Genomic DNA, 19,114 nt, shown 5'->3' on the forward strand with positions numbered 1-19,114 from the left:
TAGAAATCTAGGCGTCATCCTTGACTCTTCTCTCTCAAAATCCACACCCAATCTTTTAGCAAATCCAATAATTTCTAATCCAGTTACCTAACCCCCCCCCTTTCCCCACCCCACTGCTACCCTGGGGTGAGAAGGGAAGGACAATGAGACAACCAGGAAGTGTGATGTGGTAGATGCCCAGGGACGGATATGTTTCAAGAGATTGGTCAAAAAGGAAATGCTGCTAAAAGGTCAAGTACAAGCAGTGGTCATTGCAATGATTTGGCAAGAGTCTTTGATGACTCATTGATCTTCTGGAATTTACTTGGCCTATGGGGTGAGGTGAGACCAAAATACCCTTTTTCCCCCTAAATTGCAAACTGAATTTTGTAACAATTCTTGACCAGGCCTCATTTCTCTATCCATCTCTGAGACTCCGTTTATTCCCCCCAGAGAGTCTCAAAACTGTAAAAGCAGGTCCATGCGGGCTGCCTGAGAGGGCTCTGGCACTCACCTTACTCTCCTCACTCAATATTTGATATACACTTCAGCTTATTCTTCTAGATATTTTTTCTTTTATTTTAATTTTAGTTTTTAAATTGTGCTAACATATACATGACATTTAGCACCTTAACCATTATTACATCTTAACATTATACAGTTTGGTGGTATTAATTACATTCAAAATGTCGTGCAGGGAATTCCCTGGCAGTCCAGTGGTTAGGACTCAGCACTTTCACTGCTGGAGCCCGGGTTCAATCCCTGGCCAGGGAACTAAGATCCCGCAAGCCTCATAGTGCAGCCAAAAAAAAAAAAAAAAGTTGTGCAACCATTATCACTATCTAGTCTACTTTCAAAACTTTTTCCTCATCTCAAACAGAAATTCTATATCCATTAAGCAATAACTCGCCATTTCCCCCTTCCTCAAATCTCTGACAACCTCTATTCTACTTTCTGTCTCTATGAACTTGACTGTTCTAGGTACCTCATATAACTGGGATCATAGAGTTTTGTTGTTAAAAAAATAAAAGGCCCAAAATAGAGTCGCTTATGCTAAGCCCCATGCCACCAAACCAAGTCTTAATTTTAGTTGGGCTCTCCCAGAAATGGAATCTTAAACCAGTCTATCAGGAGTCTCCTGATCAACACTATTTGATCAGGTCATCTGCCTGTTATACTGTGACATCCCCTAAAGGAAAGTAACTTTGCAATAACCAACCTGCTTTTTTTGCCTACTATAGTATCCTTGTTCCCACTCCCTTTTGCCTATCAAAATCTTTCTTTCTTTTTTTTTTTTTTTTTTTTGCGGTACGCGGGCCTCTCACTGCTGTGGCCTCTCCCGTTGTGGAGCACGGGCTCTGGACATGCAGGCTCAGCGGCCGTGGCTCACGGGCCTAGCCGCTCCGCGGCATGTGGGATCTTCCCGGACCGGGGCACGAACCTGTGTCCCCTGCATCGGCAGGCGGACTCTCAACCACTGAGCCACCAGGGAAGCCCAAAATCTTTCATTTTTGTTCAGAACCTTGGAGTTCTTTTCTACCTGCTAGATTGGATGTGCCTGATTTGAATCAATTTTTGCTCAAATAACTTAAAATTTTTAAACATGCCTCAGTTTATCTTTCAACATTGTCCTTTTATCGTTGGTTTATTTCACTTAGCATGATGTTTATCTATTTATCTGTTGGTGGACATGGGCTGTTTCTACCTTTTGGCTATTGTGAATAATGCTACAATGAACACTCACTGGCATACAAGCATCTGTTTGAGATGCTGCTTTCAATTATTTTGGTATTTACCTAGGAGGGGAATTGCTGGATCATATGGTAATTATATTTTTAGCTTTTTGAGGAACCACCAAGCAGTTTTCTGTAGTGGCTGTACCATTTTACATTCCTGCCAGCAATGCAAAAGTGTTCTAATTTCTCTACATTCCCACCAATATTTGTTATTCTCCAATAGCCATCCTAATGGGGGTGACATGATATCTCGTGGTTTTGATTTGTATTTCCATAATGACTAGTGATGTTAAGCATATTTTCATGTGGTTATTGGCCATTTGTATATCTTGTTTAGACAATGTCTATTCAAGTCCTTTGCCCATTTTTGAATTTGTTTGTTTTTTTGTTGTTGAGTTGTAGGAATTCTTTAGGTATTCTGGATATTAGTCCCTCCTTAGATATATGATTTGCAAATATTTTCTTCCATTTTGTGAGCTGTCTTTTTACTCTCTTAATAGTGTTCTATGATGCACAAATTTTTTATTTTGATGAAGTACAATTTATCTATTTTTTCTTTTGTTACCTGTTCTTTTAATGTCATACTTAAGAAATCATTGCCTTCTCCAAGATTATGAAGATTTCCATCTATGTTTTCTTCTAAAAGTTTTATAGTTTTAACTTTTAAATTTAAATCTTTGATCCATTTTACTTAATTTTGTATATGATGTAAGGTAAGGGTCCAACTTCATTCTTTTGCATGTGGATATTCAGTTTTCTCAGCACCATTTTTTGAAAAGACTATCTTTTCCCCATTAAATGGTCTTTGCACTCTTATTGAAAATCAACTGAATATATATGGGAAGGTTTATTTCTGGGCTTTCTGTTCTATTTCATTGGTCTATATGTCTATTCCTATGCCAGCACCACACTGTTTTGATTACAGTGCCTTTGTAGTACATTTTGGAAATCAGAAAGTTTGAGTCCTCCAACTTTGTTCTTCTTTTCCAAGATTGTTTTGGCTATTCAGGGTCCCTTGAGATTCCATATAAATTTTAGGATGGGTTTTTCTATTTCTCTTATAAAACACCATTGGGATTTTCACTGGGATTACACTGAATCTGTAGACCACTTTGGGTAGTATTGCCATTTTAACAGTATTAAGTCCTCCAATCAAAGAACATGGAATGTCTTTCTATTTATTTAGGTCTTTTAAAATTTCTTTCAGCAATGTTTTTCAGCAAGAAGAAATCAGGTGGCACCTTCAGCACTTCACTTGGAAATTTTTTCTGCTAAATATTAAAGTTCATCATTTACAAGTTCTGCTTTCCATCCAAATACGGGTTATGATTCCACTAAGCTTCCTACAACTATTTAACAAAGATTCCTTTTACTCCTGGTTTCCAATAACATGTTCCTAATTTTCTTCTGAGCCCTCAATGGCAGCATTCTTAATGTCCAAATTTCTGCTAACAGTTGTTTGAAGGTAGTTTTGGCTTTTTCTGTTATGCTCCCTGACATTCTTCCAGACTTTGCTCACTGCCCAATTCCAAAGCCATTTCCACATTTTTAGGATTTGTTAACAGCAGTACCTCTCACTCTTGATACCAATACTTAGTAGTTTTCTATTGCTGCCATAACAAATCACCACAGACTTAATGGCTTAGAACAAAACAAATTTATTATCTCACAGTTCTGTAGGCCCAAAATCCAACATGGATGTCATTGGGCTAAAATCAAGACATTAGCAGGGCTGTGGTCCTTTCTGGAGGTTCTAGGGGAGAATGTGTCCTTGGTCATTCAGTTTATTGGCAGAAGTTAGATCATAGTGGTTGAAGGACTGAGGTTTCTGTTTTCTTGCTGGCTATCACCCAAGGGTCATTCCCAGCTTCTAGAGGCCATCTGAATTCCTTGGATCTTTGGGTGGTGCAAGATCTCTTCTACCACCTTCAAAGCCAGCAGCAGAGGATTATTAGTACCTCTCACACTTTGAATCCGACCAACTCTCCTGCCCTCCTCTTCCACTTTTAAGGGCTCATGAAATTACACGGGGCCCACCAAAATAATCCAGAATAATCTTCCCATTTTAATGTCTTTCACTTAATTCCATCTGCAAAATCCTCTTTGCCATGTACTGTAAAATATTCACGGACTCCAAGGACATCTTGAGGGCCATTCTCCTGCCTACCACAGCCTCCCTAGGAGACACCAACTCCTGTCTCTTCCCAGCCTGCCCTCTCCTGTGTTCCAGAATTCCTTCTTTTCCCTGAAATCCTGACCATCTTATAGTTCATGGAACAGGTCAAGGTCTCTTTCCCCACCTGGCCCTTGTATGTGCATATCCTTCTGGCTGGAGCACTCTCCCCCTCCTCTCATCACCCCACTCACCCTTCAGGTCCCAGCAGTCAGCCCACACCTGCCCCACTCCAACTGGCTCAGCACAACTCTCTGCAGAGGAATTGAGTTTTTGAGTCTGCTTCATCACCACCTCTACCCTCCCCTATTTGTGAGTGGGTGAGGGAGGAGCCTGTTCTGTTCATCAGCAGATCCTGATGCCTATGGTAGAAGGAAGGGAGGAAGCAGGTGAAGGCCCCTTTGGGGAGGTTCAGCCCTCGTCCCACTTCCAGGGGCTTTAGAGCAAGGGCCACTTAGGTGCCAAAGCATGTTTGAGATGTCACAAAGATGAAGGCAGCCAGGGCCCTCCCTCTACCCGCAGCCCCAGCTCAGGCCCCGCAGGCTCAACCAGGAGCCCTAGCTCCTGACTCAGCCAGGTGGTCACCTCTGGGCTGCCCTCTCTGGACCACCCACATCTGCCCTGATGGCCAAGTCTTCTCCCACCACACTGGGGGCCCCTGAGGAGCCCCAGAGGAGCAGTTGTATTTATGAGTGGGATCCCTAGAGAGGAGGGGTCAGTTGGTGTGGGCAATGGAGCAGGGTGAGCCAGCCTGGGCCCCACCTGCCCAGCCATTGATGGGCACCGAGGCCTCGATGGGTGTGCTGGCTCTAAAAGTAGAAAAGGGGCACAGGGTCCAGACAGGCCTGGAGATAATAAGACACACAGACCTGAGCCTGGCCCAGAGCCTCAGGCCATCCCCGCCCCAACAAGCCACCAGGCAAAGAGAGGAGTATGTTGGGTCACCCGCTCTGGGCAGGAGTCCCCTTTATTTGGGTTCGCTGCTGGGTGGCTAGACACTGCAGATGGCCCTCAATATGGACCAGGAGGGCATCCAGCATATGCAGGACCCCACGGAGTAGGGCACGGTCTGAGATCGGGGCCCGTCGTTTCCAGGGTGCACAGGGGCTAGCCGTCACCTGCGGATGCTGAGGATAGGACAAAAAGGCAGGAGTGAGAACAGAGGAACAGGACAGAGGTGTGGTGGGAAAGGGGACTTAGGGTGATGGAGGATCGTGGAGGGTCTGTTGTGGCCTAGTATGGTCATGGGGCCCATGGAGGCTGGATGAGGAATAGGGATATTAAAGAGGGAGGATGGGGCAGGGTACTACCCATGGGAAATGCAGGGACTGTTGGGTGTGGACAGATGTAGGGACCCTGGGGTGTGAGTGATGGGGGAGGGGCAGCAGGAGGCCCAGAAGACATGAGTGGGAGGATGGGTAGAGAATTATGAGCTCATTGGGTATGAACAGAAGTAGGAGGCTGTGGGGACAGAGCAGTGCCATGCTCACCTCACTCTTAGTGGCCTGTGAGCGCCGCCGTTGCATCACCGCACGGCTGAGCATCAGCATCATGGTAGTGGCGACGGTGACCCCAGCCACTGGGTAGATGCGGTTCACCCCCAGGCCCATCCAATGGCCAGGACACCCCAGGCTGCCCTTGCAACCCTCCAGGCTGTTTGGCTGGCACCCCCAGGGCTGTAAGTCCAGCCCCACCTGGTACCACACGGGCCGTGACCAGGTGTGGGTGCGGACAGGCATCGCTAGCAGAAGCAGCCATGGCAGGAAGGACTGTGCGTGCAGCATGGCTGCTGCCAGTACTAGGGGCCGGAACCTGGGCGCCTGGCAACGGGCAAACACTCCTCCCCCAGGGGCAGGTGAGGCAGTAGGTTCCAGCTGGGCCCATGGCTTTCAGGAGGGGTGGCCTGGCCAGAAAATATGGGGCGGGGTGGGTGGGGTGGGATTCCAGGGCAGGGAGGAGGGCAGGCTTGGGGCCCAGGAATGAAGGAATGCTTCCTTCCCCCTCTCCCCTCTCCCTCCTCCTCATCTAATATACATCTAACATGCTCTCCACCAGTGGCAGCACCAACGCCAGGCCAACCAAGCTAAGCACACAGAGCTGCTCCCTGCTCCCCTATGCCCAGACTCAGCCCCGTGGTCCACATCGCAGCACAGGGAGCACTCAAAAATGTGGGTGCGCACTCTGAATAAAGCCTGAAGGCTCACCCTGGCCTGTGAGGTGCTCTGTGCTCTGGTCTCCCCTCCTGCCTCTTGTAGGCCTCCCTGGTGTTCCTTGAACACACCTGCTGTTCCCTACACTAGGAGCACTGTCCTAGAAAGAGAACTCTCACAGCTGCATTTCAGCTCAAGTGTCACCTGCTCCCTGAGTCTCCCTCCCATGACCATCCTGGGTAACACAGTCCCTTCTCTTTCACGTGACCCTGTTTTATTTATTTATTTGGCCGCATTGTGGCATGTGGGATCTTAGTTCCCCGGCCAGGGATTGAATCCGTGCGCCCTGCAATGGAAGTGCAGAGTCTTAACCACTGGACTGCCAGGGAATTCCTGACCCTGTTTCATTTTCTTCAAAGCATTTCCAAGTACAGGTATACCTTGGAGATACTGTGCTTCGGTTCTAGACCACCACAATAAAGCGAGTTGCACAAATTTTTCAGTTTCCCGGTGCATATAAAAGTTATGTTTACACTACACTGTAGTCTATTAAGCGTGCAGTAGCATTATGTCTAAAAAAAAGTACATACCTTAATTTAAAAAAACACTTTATTGCTAAAAATTGCTAACCATCATCTGAGCCTTCAGCGAGTCACAGTAGTAACATCAAAGATCACTGATCATAGATCCTAACAAATATAATAATAATGAAAAAGTTTGAAATACTTTGAGAATTACCACAATGTGACAGTGACATGCAGTGAGCAAATGATGTTGGAAAAATGGCACCAAGACTTGATTGACTCAGGGTGGCCATAAACTTTCAATTTGTAAAAAACACAGTATCGGTGAAGTGCAATAAAACAAGGTCTGCCTGTATCTGCAAGTTCACGTTTGAGGTTTACCTTCCACTCCAGTACATAGGATCACTTAACCAGTATTTACCAAGCACTTCCTTGTGCCCGGCGCTGTTCCTGGTGTCTGGAGGCAGTGTGACAAAGGGCCCTGACTTCCTGGGCAAGGTTTTGGGGGTGGGGAAAGGACAGATGATTTGCGAACACAGAGCAGGGCAGTGACACAGGCCAGGACAGAAACAGCCAGGCAAGGGGTGCCTCTGTGACTTGCAGGGCAGGACAGCCTCTGTCCACTGGTCCAGCACAGAGCCCAGGACCTGGTCGGGACCTGCGAATGGCAGGCTCACTTGTTTTGGCAGGTGACACGAGCCCAGCACTGTTGCAAGCTGTTTGTGGCATTTACTCATTTAATATTCATTGAGGAACCCATGAAGTGGGTACTATTACCATTTCTGCTCTCCTGATGAGGATACGGAGGCCCAGAAAGGTTCGACCCCCCCACCCTGGCCTCCAGTCACTCAGTATTAGCTGGCCTGAAGGCCCATTGCTGCCCACTGGGCCACATGCCCAGATGTTGGTGTTTTATGGTAGAAATCAACACGTGGTTCTTGGCTGACGGTGACCTGCAAAGCCCAGGTGATCTAATTATACAAATAAGCATTTTTCCCAAGTAAATCAATCATGCACATTCTTTCCTTTCTTTTCTTTTCTTTTTTCTTCTGGCTGCACCGTGCTGCTTGTGGGATCTTAGTTCCCCAACCAGGGATCGATCGAACCCTCACCCTTGACAGTGAAAGCGTTGAGTCCTAACCACTAGACTGCCAGGGAATTCCCATATTCTTACTTCTCAGTGCAGACCGGCAACACCTGTGAATACCCTGTGCTTCCTCAGCTGGTTGCTCAGGTGTTCACACCACACCCTCCAGGGGCTGCCCAGTAGCGCCAGGCCTGCCTGCACCTCATCAGGGGTCCCTGAGAACAGGTCATTCCTGAGAAGCAGCTCTGATTCCAACCATTTTATAGCCGAGGACACAGGTGCCGAGGGCTGTGCCTGGCTGGGGAGGAACTTGGACCTGGGACGCCCCCCTCCCTGGGCCTAGCCCCGAAGCTCTCCCTCCTGCTCCACACTCCCCCTGCCTGACCCTGCCCTCCCCGAACTTTCCCCCCAGCTTCCAACCCCAATTCCCACTTTGGGGCACAAGAAGGGTCAGGAGCCAGGGCTATGGACTATACCCTTGCCCCTGCCAAGGCCCCACCAAGCCACAGCAGAGCCTGGCATTGGGCAAACAAATCTTTATTCCTGAGACTAAAAACATGCATGCTCCTCCAACTTGGCCAGTGCCTTATCCCAGGCCTAGAGCACTGAACTTGGAGTCCCAGAACCTCCATCCCTGAGTTATGTGCGTGCGTACGGAGGGGACTCCTGGGTGACATCTGGAGGCAGCCCAGGGGTAGGGGGTCCTCACGGGTAACCGGTCGCAACCTCCAGAGGTGGGCAGTCTCAGGCAGGGTGGCAGCACGGTCAGAGTTTGGTAACCTGGGCAGGGAGAGGAGGAGAGGCTCCTGTCAGTTTCTGAAGGACACGTACTACCCCCTCCCCCAGGAGCAGCTTCCTCTAAAGGCAGGAGGGGAAGGCAGTGGATCTACTGGGGGCAGAGCTAATCAGAGCCATCCAGGAAGGGTGGACTTCCTGGAAATGGGGTCAGGATGGGACAAGCAGTAGATAAACAAACAGAGCTCAGCAACAGAGGTCAGCTCACCAAAACAGGGTTGACGGGGCTGGACCTTTGGTGTTGGAGTGCAAAGATGACAGCATCGTGGACAGAGGCAAAGAGATGCTGCTTGGTGATAGATGCATCGAAGAAGTGCCCCGCCTCAAGCTGCGTGACCACGGGAGCTGTAGACAAGGAGTTGGTCTCCCCTGACCCGCAGAACCCCCAGGAACACCCAGGCACTGGCGGAATGTCACCCTGACCACCACCCCTGAGGCTTATGGCTAAACCCCAACTCTTGACCCTTGACCCCTCCCTCCCAGGACACCTCTGACCTCCAGTTTCAGAGAAAGACTTTTTCCTTGTGCTGCCTGGCAGATTCCTTGGACAGAATCCCCACCCCCTCCCCGGACTGCTCTTGCTGTGTCCACCCCACGCACAGTGGCAGGCGGCCATGTACACCTCCACCTCGATCTCCCGGAAGTCACGGAAAATCTGCAGCAGAAAAGGGGGCCAGACTCAGAGGGAGGCTCAGGGGCTCCGAAGGGGCACTTGGGCAGGCTGGGGGGGAAGGGAGTTCAGAGGGGGAGCTCAGAGGGTTGGGGGTTAGGCTCAGAGGGCTCTTGGAGCTAGTTATGGGGTCAGGGCTGAAGGGCCTTGTCCTCCCCCAAGGCCCTTCTTAGGGGTGCCCCCAGCCCCTTACATTCTTCAAGCTCTTGAGACACACAGTGTCCACGAAAGAAAGGGAACTCAGGTCCAGGATGAGGCTGTGGAAATCTGGCTGAGGCAGGCCCAGGGTCTTCAGTGAGGACATGTCTGGGGCCTTGGCATCTTCTTGACCCCTGGCTGCTGTATCCTCTAGCTCAGTCCCTGTGCTCACCTGCTGGGAAACCAGACACACTGCAAGGGCCGCCCACGGTGGGTGAAGGCAGGGAACATACACAGATGTGCAGAGACACACAGGATCAGACGTGTAAACGGCCACGTATATGGGGCATGCAGTGGACACATGAGGATATGGAGACAGGGAGCCTGTATGTAAAGACAGGAGGGACACATGGGGACACACAGGGGAGGGTGCCCAGACTCCGGGAGCACACACAGACATGCATCTACTGCTCTGTTACTTCCTGGGCCCATACTTAAATAGGGACACTTAAGAAGGAAGGGCATCAGAGACCACACCCCATCCTCAGTCAGCCAGAGTGACTGACTGAGGATGGGGACAAACCAAAAGAGACACACGGACACACGCGCACACACAGATATCCTGGCATCCTGCCTGAGCCTTTTTTGTGGGGAGGGGTGCGCCGCACGGCATGTGAAACTTCCCTGACCAGGGATGGAACCCATGGCCCCTGCACTGGGAGCGTAGAGTCTTAACCACTGGCCTGCCAGGGAAGTCCTGCCTGAGACTCTAATTGAGATTCATGTCCCCTTTGATCCCAGATTTTTCCCACATGCCCAATCCCTTCCCTCTGCCCATGAATACAGACTGCAGGGTCTTGTAGAATTCACAAATTCAAGGTCTTTGGCTAGGCCTCAGATTACAGACCAGAGAGCCACAAGCAGAATTCTACGGCATATCACTAGAGATCTCCCTGTAGAGCACCTGATCCATCACTCCACTCCACACATGGGCACTCTCATCCCTGCAGCTCATGGTTGGCCCCTCTCCCACCTCCAGCCTCACCTTGGCCTTGGAGCCCTCCACATCGTTGCTCTCAATGTCTGTGACACTGGTGTTGACATTGATGGAAATGGAAGTGCCCTTGGAGGCGGCAGCCTAGGCCAGGAAAGAGATGTCCCAGCTGTCATATGACAACCAGGCCACGCAGGTCTGGTGTCGTCCCCTGGCTTTGGGCAGGCAGGTGGACTAGGAGCTGAAGTTTGGGACCCAGGGCAGCCAGGCTGAAGGCTGTGGGGTTCTGACCTACTTTGGAAAGAGGACTGTGATGGTTAACGCCACCATTGGCTTAGGAGGCAGGAGAAAAACAAGACTGCCCGCAGAACCCTGACCTGCAGGGTCACTGGGGGCATCAGGGAGAGAGGAGGAGGGATGAAGAATGAGGGTGAGAAGCCAGGAGGCTGGGAGAAAGGCCGGGTGGGGTCAGAAGGGCCCCTGCCTGTTTCGGGAGCTTATTCTCTTTCTGAAGTCGCTTCAGCTTTAGCTCCTGCTTCCTGAGCAGTTTCTTCTTCTGGGAGATGAGGTGGTCCACGTTCACACCGCACTAGAGCAAAGGGCAGGGCAGGGGATGTGGACACTGGGGAGGTGAGAGACCCTCTGCCCCTCCCCCTGTGGACCCCAGGCCTCACCCTCTGCTTCAGCGTGTCACTGTAGAGCTCAGCGTTGGCAAAGTACATGGTGGCCGAGGAGCGGAAGACCTTCACGCCCGGGACCTCCCTGGCCTGGGGATAGGTCAGGTTGGGGGTGGCTGAGCCCTCGTCTCTCCTAGCTGCATCTTGCTCTCTTTCTTTCCTCCCCTGTGTACCCCGGTACCTGCCATCATCAACCCTCTGCTTCCCAGCCAACAGAGGCCCGGCCTGTAGGCCATGCCCTCCCAGGAGCTGGTGGGGTCATCCTGACCCCTCAGCTGGGCCTGTCAGAGCTGCTGCTTCTTCCTCCAGGGCATCCTGAACCTCTCCCACCCCATCTCCCCTGTCCTTCTGCCAATACCCAGGCCAGGTTTCAATGGCTCTTAGCTTCCCCTTGGGTCTCCAACCCCAGCACTGGGGTCTGTTTTCTGTATGTGGACAGAGAGACCCTCCTCAACTGCCAGCCCAAGCCTTCCCCGGCTCCCACCCCGCTCAGGACACTCCAGGTCTCTGCTCGGCCTTTGGGCCTGAACAATGTCCCTGCGCCACCCCCCACCTCCCCTTCCATCCAGCTGAGCTTCTCCACTCATGTCCTTCCCTCACTCTGCCTCATCATACTATGCTCAGCCTTCAAGGCTCCATCAGGGAAAATGAGCTCGTTTTATTCCAGAGCCCCCACTTTTGTTCCCAGGGCTTGACGTGAGACTTCTCAGGAGGTAAAGGACGGAGATTCAGTAACCCCACTGATCAGGTCAGCAAACAGCCTCCCCTACATCCTCGTGCCCCAGATCCTGCCCCTCTACATTCCTGACCCAGGGCTACTCTGCGGGATGGGGCTTGTACTGCTGCCTCTAAGACAGACTCCTCCCCCAGGCCCTAAGGCCCATACTCTGAGTATGGGGGTCAGAGACCCAAATTCCTCCCTTGAAATTCCAAGGACCAAAGCACCCTTAGCGCCCCACCCCCGTGTCCTTGCCCAGTACGCAAGGACCTGATAAGGGATGGCCCCGTCTGCCTCTGTCCTACCCCATCCACGCCATCCTCTGGCTTAGCCCCTGCCACTCACTTCTGAGTACTCTGCCACATCTCTGTAAATATCTGTGTCTGGCACCTGCCCCAGGACAGCGTAGTGGGGCCTGTGAAAGAGAGAGTGTGAGAAGAGGGGGGCATTAAGAGAGGGGGCAATGAGGGGGTTCTAAGGAGCCTTGGGTCACCCCCCAAGATGTGGGAAAGCTGGGGGAAACCAATGTGGACCTCACTCTCTCACCAGCTGGAATGAGGGGGGAACCAGAGGGGTGACTCACAGCTGTGTGCGGACCACCACGAGCAGCAGGGAGAAGACTACCGCAACTGCCAGGCCAAGGTCCAGGTTCAGCAGGATGGTGGCCACAAAGGTCACCAGCCAGATAAGCTAAAAACAGAAGGGTAGTAGTCAACAGGGTCTAGAAGGGTCACTGGGGCTGAAGGCCCTGACCCCACCCCTGGGCTCCCAGGCCTCTCACCAGATCCACTCGATTTGCCTTCCAGAGGGAGCATATGTCGGTGAACTGCATCAACATGCCCTTCAGGTTCACAATGACGACAGCAGCCAGGACTGCCTGCGGGAGGGGGAGGGTCACCAGGAGCTACTGAGAGGTGCAGGATGCTGACAGCCCTGACCACCTGGCATGAGCCAGACTGTCCTCAAGCACCTGGGTATGACCCCGAGGGACACTAACCACCTCCTGCCCCCGAACCTAACAACTTGGGTCTGACTCTCAAAGGTTCTTACCCCTGACTGTCGACTCCAAATCTCAACCAGAGATCTCAAGCTTGAAAAACAGGGCATGACCCTGTATCCCTCCCCCTCACCCAGGCCCTGACTGACTGATCTGAGTCCCTGGCCTGGCCAAGGCCCTCAAGCCTGGCTGGGTACGGGATGGCAGCTCACCTTGGGCAGGTCTTGGAAGAGTTCTCCAAGTTTGACGATGATAATGAGGATGAAAAGGGAGGAGATGGCTCCAGCCACCTGTACAGTGGGAGTGAGCGGGCAGATGAGTGGGTTGGAGTGTAGGGGAGAAGAAGGCGAGAGCAGGGGGGAAGGGGGAGTAGGGGGGAGGGGGGAAAGCAGTGGGTAGGACCACCCAGGCAAAGCAGTGTGTGTGTAGATGCACACCTGCAGCCCACACCTGCAGCCCACCTGTGTGTTGCCCCCGGTGCTCTCCTGTACCAGGCTCCGAGACATAGAGCAGCTCACAGGGAAGCACTGAAAGATGCCCCCGATGAGGTTACTGAGGCCAAGTGCCACCAGCTCCTGAGGGGGGTAGTGCAGGTGTCAGGACACATCACTAGCAGTGCGTGGTCACTGTGTCCAGGCCTATGCATCCCCAACCTCCATCCGCACTCAGTAGCCCCCAAAGACTTGGCCACTGTCCCGTGTGTCCTGCTCTCCCACCCTCAGTGCCCCATGTGGCCCCAGCACATCTGTTTGCTGTTTCCCTGTCTCCCACCTGATACTCCATCCCCCCAAGCCCTGGGGTCTCTGTACACCCGCTCCGTGTCCCACATCCCATTCCCCAGACCTGGTTGCTGTCCACCCGGTAGCCATGCCTCAGGGCGAAGATCTTCCCCAGCGAGATGGCAATGGCGAAACCAACCACAGCGATGGCGAAGGCATTTCCCACAAGCCTTGTGAACAGCTGGGGGCTGGGGGCCACTGGGGGCACCAGCCTGTGAGGGGCATCTGTGAGGCCAAAGGAATGTTGTGGCCCTGGCCACCCAACCCTCCCTGACCTGACAGGGGCCGGAGCTCACCCTGCAGGGATTTTGCCCACGACATCCACCCCAAATCTGTGCTGCAGTCCCACGCCGTAGGAGATGCCTGTGGCCCCGATGAGCTGCAGGGAGAGGACAGAGTCAGGGGAGGTAGGTGCTGGCACCACCATTAAGGGGAATGGAGAAATCACTTTGGGCGTAAAGAGAGAGGCCTGAAGCGAAACCTTCAGAGGGGTGGGCAGAAGTCAGCGATAGGGTAAAAGATGGACACCACCATTTTGGGGAAAGGGAGATGCTGTCAGGGGCTGTCGGCTGTGGTCCCCCCAGTCCTCAGTGCCCACACCAACTAGTCTTTAACTATCTGGGGGACGCCCACACAGCAGGGACTCCTCACTTGCCCTTCCCCCTGCCCCCCTCCCCCCCACCAGAATTCAAACCGTGAGCAGCTCCCCGGGGAGCGGCATGGGCAGTTGTCGCCGCAGCTTGTCATTGAACAGCTTCACCAGCACGAGAACCACCCCTGCCACAACTGCGGTGACCATGGTGCCGACCACAGTCTGGGGCAGCTTCCAGCAGACCTCCAGTACTGTCTGAGGGGAGGGGGGGTCACAGCCAGCACTCAAGGTCCTGGGCCCACCCACCCTTCCCTCCTCCCACCCTCACTCACATAGATGAGGGACAGTGGCCCAGAGCGGCTGCTCAGATGGAGGCCAAACACATACTTGAGCTGCGAGACGAAGACCTGCACAGACGCGGCTGTGGTATAGGCTCGGACCAGAGGCTCTGACAGATAGGTGACCACGAAGCCAAAATGGACCAGGCCCAGCCCCACCTGTGGGGTGCACAGGGCAGTCAGGGGAGGAGAGGGTCCTAGGGGTGGCCGGAGCAGAGCCCAGGGCAGGTGGGAGCAGAGGGGGATGAGTGATGATGATGAGGAAGATGGTGATGGCCAGACACTCAGGGGACCTGGCAAATGGGGTGAGGGGTGGGTCTGGCAGTCAGGGGCCTGTACTCCTGACTGCTCCGCACCTGGAAGAGGCCAACAAGGACACTGAGTGTGGAGGCCACCTGAACCCGAGCAGCATCTCTGGCCACCACATCAACAGTGGAGTTCGAGGCCTGCAGGAAGGCTTCATCTGGAGCCAGTGATTCTGTCACACTGCCCACCATCACGGACATGACAGCAAAGGTGCCTGCAGGGGCAGATCAGGGTGGTCTGAAGGGGAGGGGGCACTGCCCTGCCCTGGAGTCCTGGTCTTAAGGGAGAGGCCAGGAGACACCTAGTTCTAGACCAATATCCTTAGACTTGCTGTGCAAATAGAGGCAGCGCTGGCAGTCAGGTATGAACTCTAAGTTCAAAGCCTCTTGAGCGTGGCTAGAAATGTTGGCCCTGCATCATCTACTTTGTCCCACCTGTATCCACTGGCTCAGGACCCCTCCCCCTGTGAAAAGTGGAATGGGGAAGGGGGCATGGCCTGCCTCAGGCTCTCAGGTCTGTGCCAAGTCTGGGCCCCTTGAGATGCTTCACCCACCCATATCCTCCTGGGCCAGGGCCTCTAGGTAACCTGAATCTGTCTCCACGGTCAGAGACCCAGTCCTGCCTGGAATGACCCTTGGGCCAGTCTCCGACTGGCCCGGCATCGATGCCTCCCTCCCTGTTCCCTGCGTTTCCTTGCCCTGCTCAGCCCTCCCTCACCCTGTCCTCCGTGGGGAATGTGGGCATCCTCCTGGCTCCACTCACCCACGGAGATGTGCCGGGAAGTGCCGAACAGGAAATAGATAAAGACGGGATAGAAGGAGCTGTAGAGGCCAAACACGGGGGGCAGTCCAGCCAGGAGGGCATAGGCCAGGCCTGGAGGTGGAATGGTAGCAATGTAGACTTGGAGGCCAGGGTCTTGAAAGGATGAGGAAATCCCAGCCCTGGGTCATGGGCCATAGTTCCAGGGGCAGGGATCTTGTTTCTGGCTTTTGGCGGAGGGGTGGGGGGAGGCGGGGGCAGGCAGTGGTTCACAGATTACAGGCCAGGGCCTTGAAGGGTCGGGGTCATCATCCAAGGGTTGAGGGTACAGTCTCCAGGTCAAGGGTGGCTCACCCTGTGGTAGCTGCATAATGGCCACACTCAGGCCAGACAACAAGTCACCCAGAAACCAGTCACGCACAGGATACTGGGGTAGCCAGGCCAAAACTGGGAAGTACTGGAGCAGAAGGGCTCGGGCCCGAGCATGGGAGCACCTGGGGACACAAGGGTAGGTATCACAGACAGGGGCTACCTGAGTCCTGCCAGTGCCCCCAGTCCCCCCGACCTCAGCCTTACCGAAACCAGGTTCGCCATTGGAGGGTCCCAGTCGCTGAGCTCCGGCTCCCCAGCTCCTCCAGCTGTTCTTGGTTCAGCAGTGGCCGCTCCACATGGTAATCTCGCCTCCTCAGCTCCATTGCCTGCGTTGTGGACAGCAGTGCCTGTGTGTCCCTCTGTCTGGGTGGTGAGGCCAGAGACACAGTGAGGGCACTCCTGGCCCAACCTCCCCTAGACCTCCACCTGGGACCACAGAGTCACCCACCTGACTTTTCTAGGTCCCAAGATCTAGGTAGGTCCAACCCTCCAGCTGGCTCCTGCAGGCCCTATGCCCAGGCCCAGGCAGGGGCAGTACCTGAACTTTGGCTGGTGGAAGACTCTTGCTGGGCCAAAGTCTCCCACAAAGAGGCAGCAGGATGAACACAAGCCACACTTCAGTCCAGCCCTGAGTGTTCACCAATCTAGGTTCCAGGCTGACTGTCCCTTCCAGCCCCCTCCCCCCAGCCCCAACTCTTCTCCAGCCAATCCCAGTCCAGTCCGAGTCCTTATCCAGCTGCCCCACGAGCCCAGCACATGCTGTCTGAGAGCACACGCAAGGAAGGAATCCAGCAAATCAGGCAAGTCTCTCTTCACATGAGAAGGCTCTATGAGAAGGAAAGTGTTGGGGCTAAGATTGCCCCCGGGCCTCCAGCCACAGGGTCCAGGTTGTAGACCTGGACAAGCTCAGGCCTAATCTGGGAAAGCCAGGGGATGGCTCTCACCGGGAGGGAGAGTTTTCCCCCTGGAAAGAGAAGCCCCCAATTCAAGGGGGGTCAATCTCACCTGGGAATAGATCTCCGGGAGGATCTCGCCTAAGGAGAAGCTCTCACCTAACAGGAAAGTTTTCACCAGCTAGGTAAGTTCTGTCCTGGGGAGAAACTCTGATCTGCCCAGTGGCTACCACCTGATTAAGGGAAAAGATCTCACTTGGGAATAGGAGATCTGGAGGGGAAGGGGGGACAGTTCTTACCTGGGGGAAGCTGTCCCAAAAATAGTTCTCACTTGGGCATAGGAGCTCTTGGAGGGGGAGCGCTTACCTGGGGGAAAGCTTTCACTAGCAGGGAAAGTTTTCACCTGCCAGGAAGGTTCTCGTCTGGAGAGTATTCTCACCTAAGGGAAGCTCTGACCTGGGGGAGGCTCCCACCTGTAATGGGAGAAAACTCTCACCTGGGAATGGATCGCAGAGGGGGGAATCTTACCTGGAGGGAAGCTCTCCCCTGCCGGGAAAGGCTTCACCTGTCAGGAAAGTTCTGATCTGTGAGAAGCTCTGACCTACGGTGAGGTTCCCACCCGAGGGGCAGGAGCTCACCTGGAAAGGGCCCCTATCCTGGATGTCCCCGTTGGAGGATGGAGTGGAGTGGGTGCAAGGACGATCCTCAGAGACTCTTGGCATTGCCGGCTCACAGAGATCTTTGAGCCCCGTGGCCCCTCCTCTGTGAGTCACTCGAGGTCTTTAAGGGCTCCCACTCCCGCCACCCCTCCCCCTCCCCCCCGTCGAACCCGTGCTTGGAGGGAGGGGCTTAGATCCTTGACCCCTCCCTCTAGTAGGGCCTGCGGCCAGAAGGGCCGGAGAGCACATTCCCGCACCAGTTGCATCCCTGGGTGGACCCAGGCCCTGGCTATGGACACTCTAGCAGCCACGTCCCGGGCCCCAACGCGCCGCACCGGCGCACCTCCTGGGCCGGGGCTCCTCTGCACACAGCCGCCGGGAGGCGGCCCCCGGCTAGCCCTCGGACGGCGCTCGAGCGGCTTTCCGCACAGCCCGCAGGGGCTGGAGTCGCGCCGGCTCCCGCCCCATCCCTCGCTACGGTTGGGCAGCCGCCTGCAGAAAATCGACAAAGCGGTAAACCGAGGCGCGGCAGGCAGGAAACGCCTGCTCGGGACTCGGCGGTACCCCTTCCGAGCTAACCCAAGCCGGTCGCCTGCTCGGGGGCCAAGGGGTGGCCCGCGCCTCGCGGACTCGAACACTGGGAACCGGGGCCGCGCCCTGCACTCACCCCGGTGCTTCCGACAGCCCCATGGCGGGTGGGCAAACCGAGAGGCGATAGTCCTCACAGCTGGAGCGAGAGGCTGCGGCGGCCCGAAAGGCGGGGCCGGGACGGGGGGCGAGGCCTGAGGCGCGCTCCCAGGGGCCAATCCCCGGGCAGGACGGGGAAGGCTTGGGCCAGTCAGCGTGCCGGGGCGGAGCCTAAGGGGCGGTCTCCCGGCGCTGAGAACCTTGAGGAGGGAGATTTAACCCCTTCCTCCCCCTGCGGCTTGGCTTGTGCTCCCCCTCGCGGCCCGCCTAGCTCTCCTGCCTGAGCAGGTTGTTATCGCAGAAGTGGGACTAAGGACCCGAGCTGGCCTGGCCGTAGCCACGGCCCCAGGTCCCTGAGTAGGGTGGGGCCGATACCACCAGGTCCCGGCTTCTTGCGGAGGGTCCCCGCGGGACGCGGAGCAGGATGTCTAGGGTTGTGGCTGGTGACCAGAGCCTTATCTCTCCGTGGGGTATCCGGGTCCATGGGGCCTCTCAAGCCTCCAATTGAGGGCGCCACCCTCACTCAGGCTTTCCCCCTGAGACCTGGCATGTCTCTGAGACCGAAGGGGCTCAAAGGCCTCCCTTCAACGCTAGGCACGCAGACCTTAAAGGCTGCGAGGTTCCCCTCCCCCGCACATAACACTGGCCCGGCAACAGGCCCGTTCTGCCCGAGTTCTTGAGGAAGCAGCTCCAAGTCTGAGAGGCTGGCGGGGGGTCAGTGCTGTCAACCGACTGAGGGCAGTTCCTAGGGTCGGTTTGAAGGCCCTGGCAAATGCCAGGTCAGGGCTGCAGGCCTTGCGGACTGAGGAAGCCATCATGTTGCTGCCTTGACCAGACCTTACTCTCAGCACCTGTTCTCATACTTCAGGCCCAACCTCAAGGCGAAGGGACAGAATTCAGGATGAAAGAGATAGAAACCTGGTCCAAATCTCCAATGAAATGAGCTAAAAATAGCCGAATATTCTTGGGGAGGGGGGAGGGGGCAGTGCTCAGATTTCTCCCAAAGGTCAGCCCAGCATGAATCATTCATAGCCACCCTCCTACCCCCCACCCCCAAACAGAATGAGGCAATAACCATTTTCTATAGAAGT

General features: G+C 54.3%; 2 protein-coding genes across 16 annotated transcripts; both read right to left on the bottom strand.

Annotated features, from left to right (window-relative positions):
• Window positions 1-4,115: 4,115 nt before the first annotated feature.
• SLC26A6 (solute carrier family 26 member 6) lies at window positions 4,116-18,082 on the bottom strand. Of its 15 annotated transcripts, XR_009520871.1 has the most exons (22): window positions 18,004-18,080; window positions 15,989-16,147; window positions 15,767-15,906; window positions 15,416-15,526; window positions 14,704-14,867; window positions 14,342-14,506; window positions 14,112-14,264; window positions 13,714-13,796; window positions 13,482-13,629; window positions 13,100-13,213; window positions 12,851-12,928; window positions 12,423-12,518; window positions 12,225-12,331; window positions 11,987-12,056; window positions 10,921-11,013; window positions 10,731-10,835; window positions 10,298-10,390; window positions 9,308-9,487; window positions 9,045-9,099; window positions 8,653-8,789; window positions 8,305-8,429; window positions 4,232-4,250 (listed from the first exon to the last, which is right to left on the bottom strand). XR_009520871.1 is itself a non-coding variant. In XM_060022432.1 (21 exons), exons 1-21 carry the CDS (start codon window positions 18,024-18,026, stop codon window positions 4,234-4,236), a joined length of 2,361 nt encoding a protein of 786 aa, XP_059878415.1. In that variant the 5' UTR covers window positions 18,027-18,080; the 3' UTR covers window positions 4,116-4,233. The 15 variants fall into 15 exon arrangements, 14 of the variants coding, with proteins under 14 accessions (XP_059878415.1, XP_059878414.1, XP_059878405.1 ...); XM_060022432.1 differs by lacking the exon at window positions 9,045-9,099 and having other exon boundaries at window positions 4,116-4,250; XM_060022431.1 differs by lacking the exons at window positions 4,232-4,250; window positions 9,045-9,099 and adding an exon at window positions 6,644-7,515.
• TMEM89 (transmembrane protein 89) lies at window positions 4,329-6,495 on the bottom strand. Its single transcript, XM_060022435.1, has 2 exons — window positions 5,379-6,495; window positions 4,329-5,015 (listed from the first exon to the last, which is right to left on the bottom strand). Exons 1-2 carry the CDS (start codon window positions 5,670-5,672, stop codon window positions 4,830-4,832), a joined length of 480 nt encoding a protein of 159 aa, XP_059878418.1. The 5' UTR covers window positions 5,673-6,495; the 3' UTR covers window positions 4,329-4,829.
• Window positions 18,083-19,114: the final 1,032 nt, after the last annotated feature.

This window comes from Delphinus delphis, chromosome 10 (genome assembly GCF_949987515.2).
Source record: "Delphinus delphis chromosome 10, mDelDel1.2, whole genome shotgun sequence".
Taxonomy (NCBI): Eukaryota; Metazoa; Chordata; class Mammalia; order Artiodactyla; family Delphinidae; genus Delphinus; species Delphinus delphis.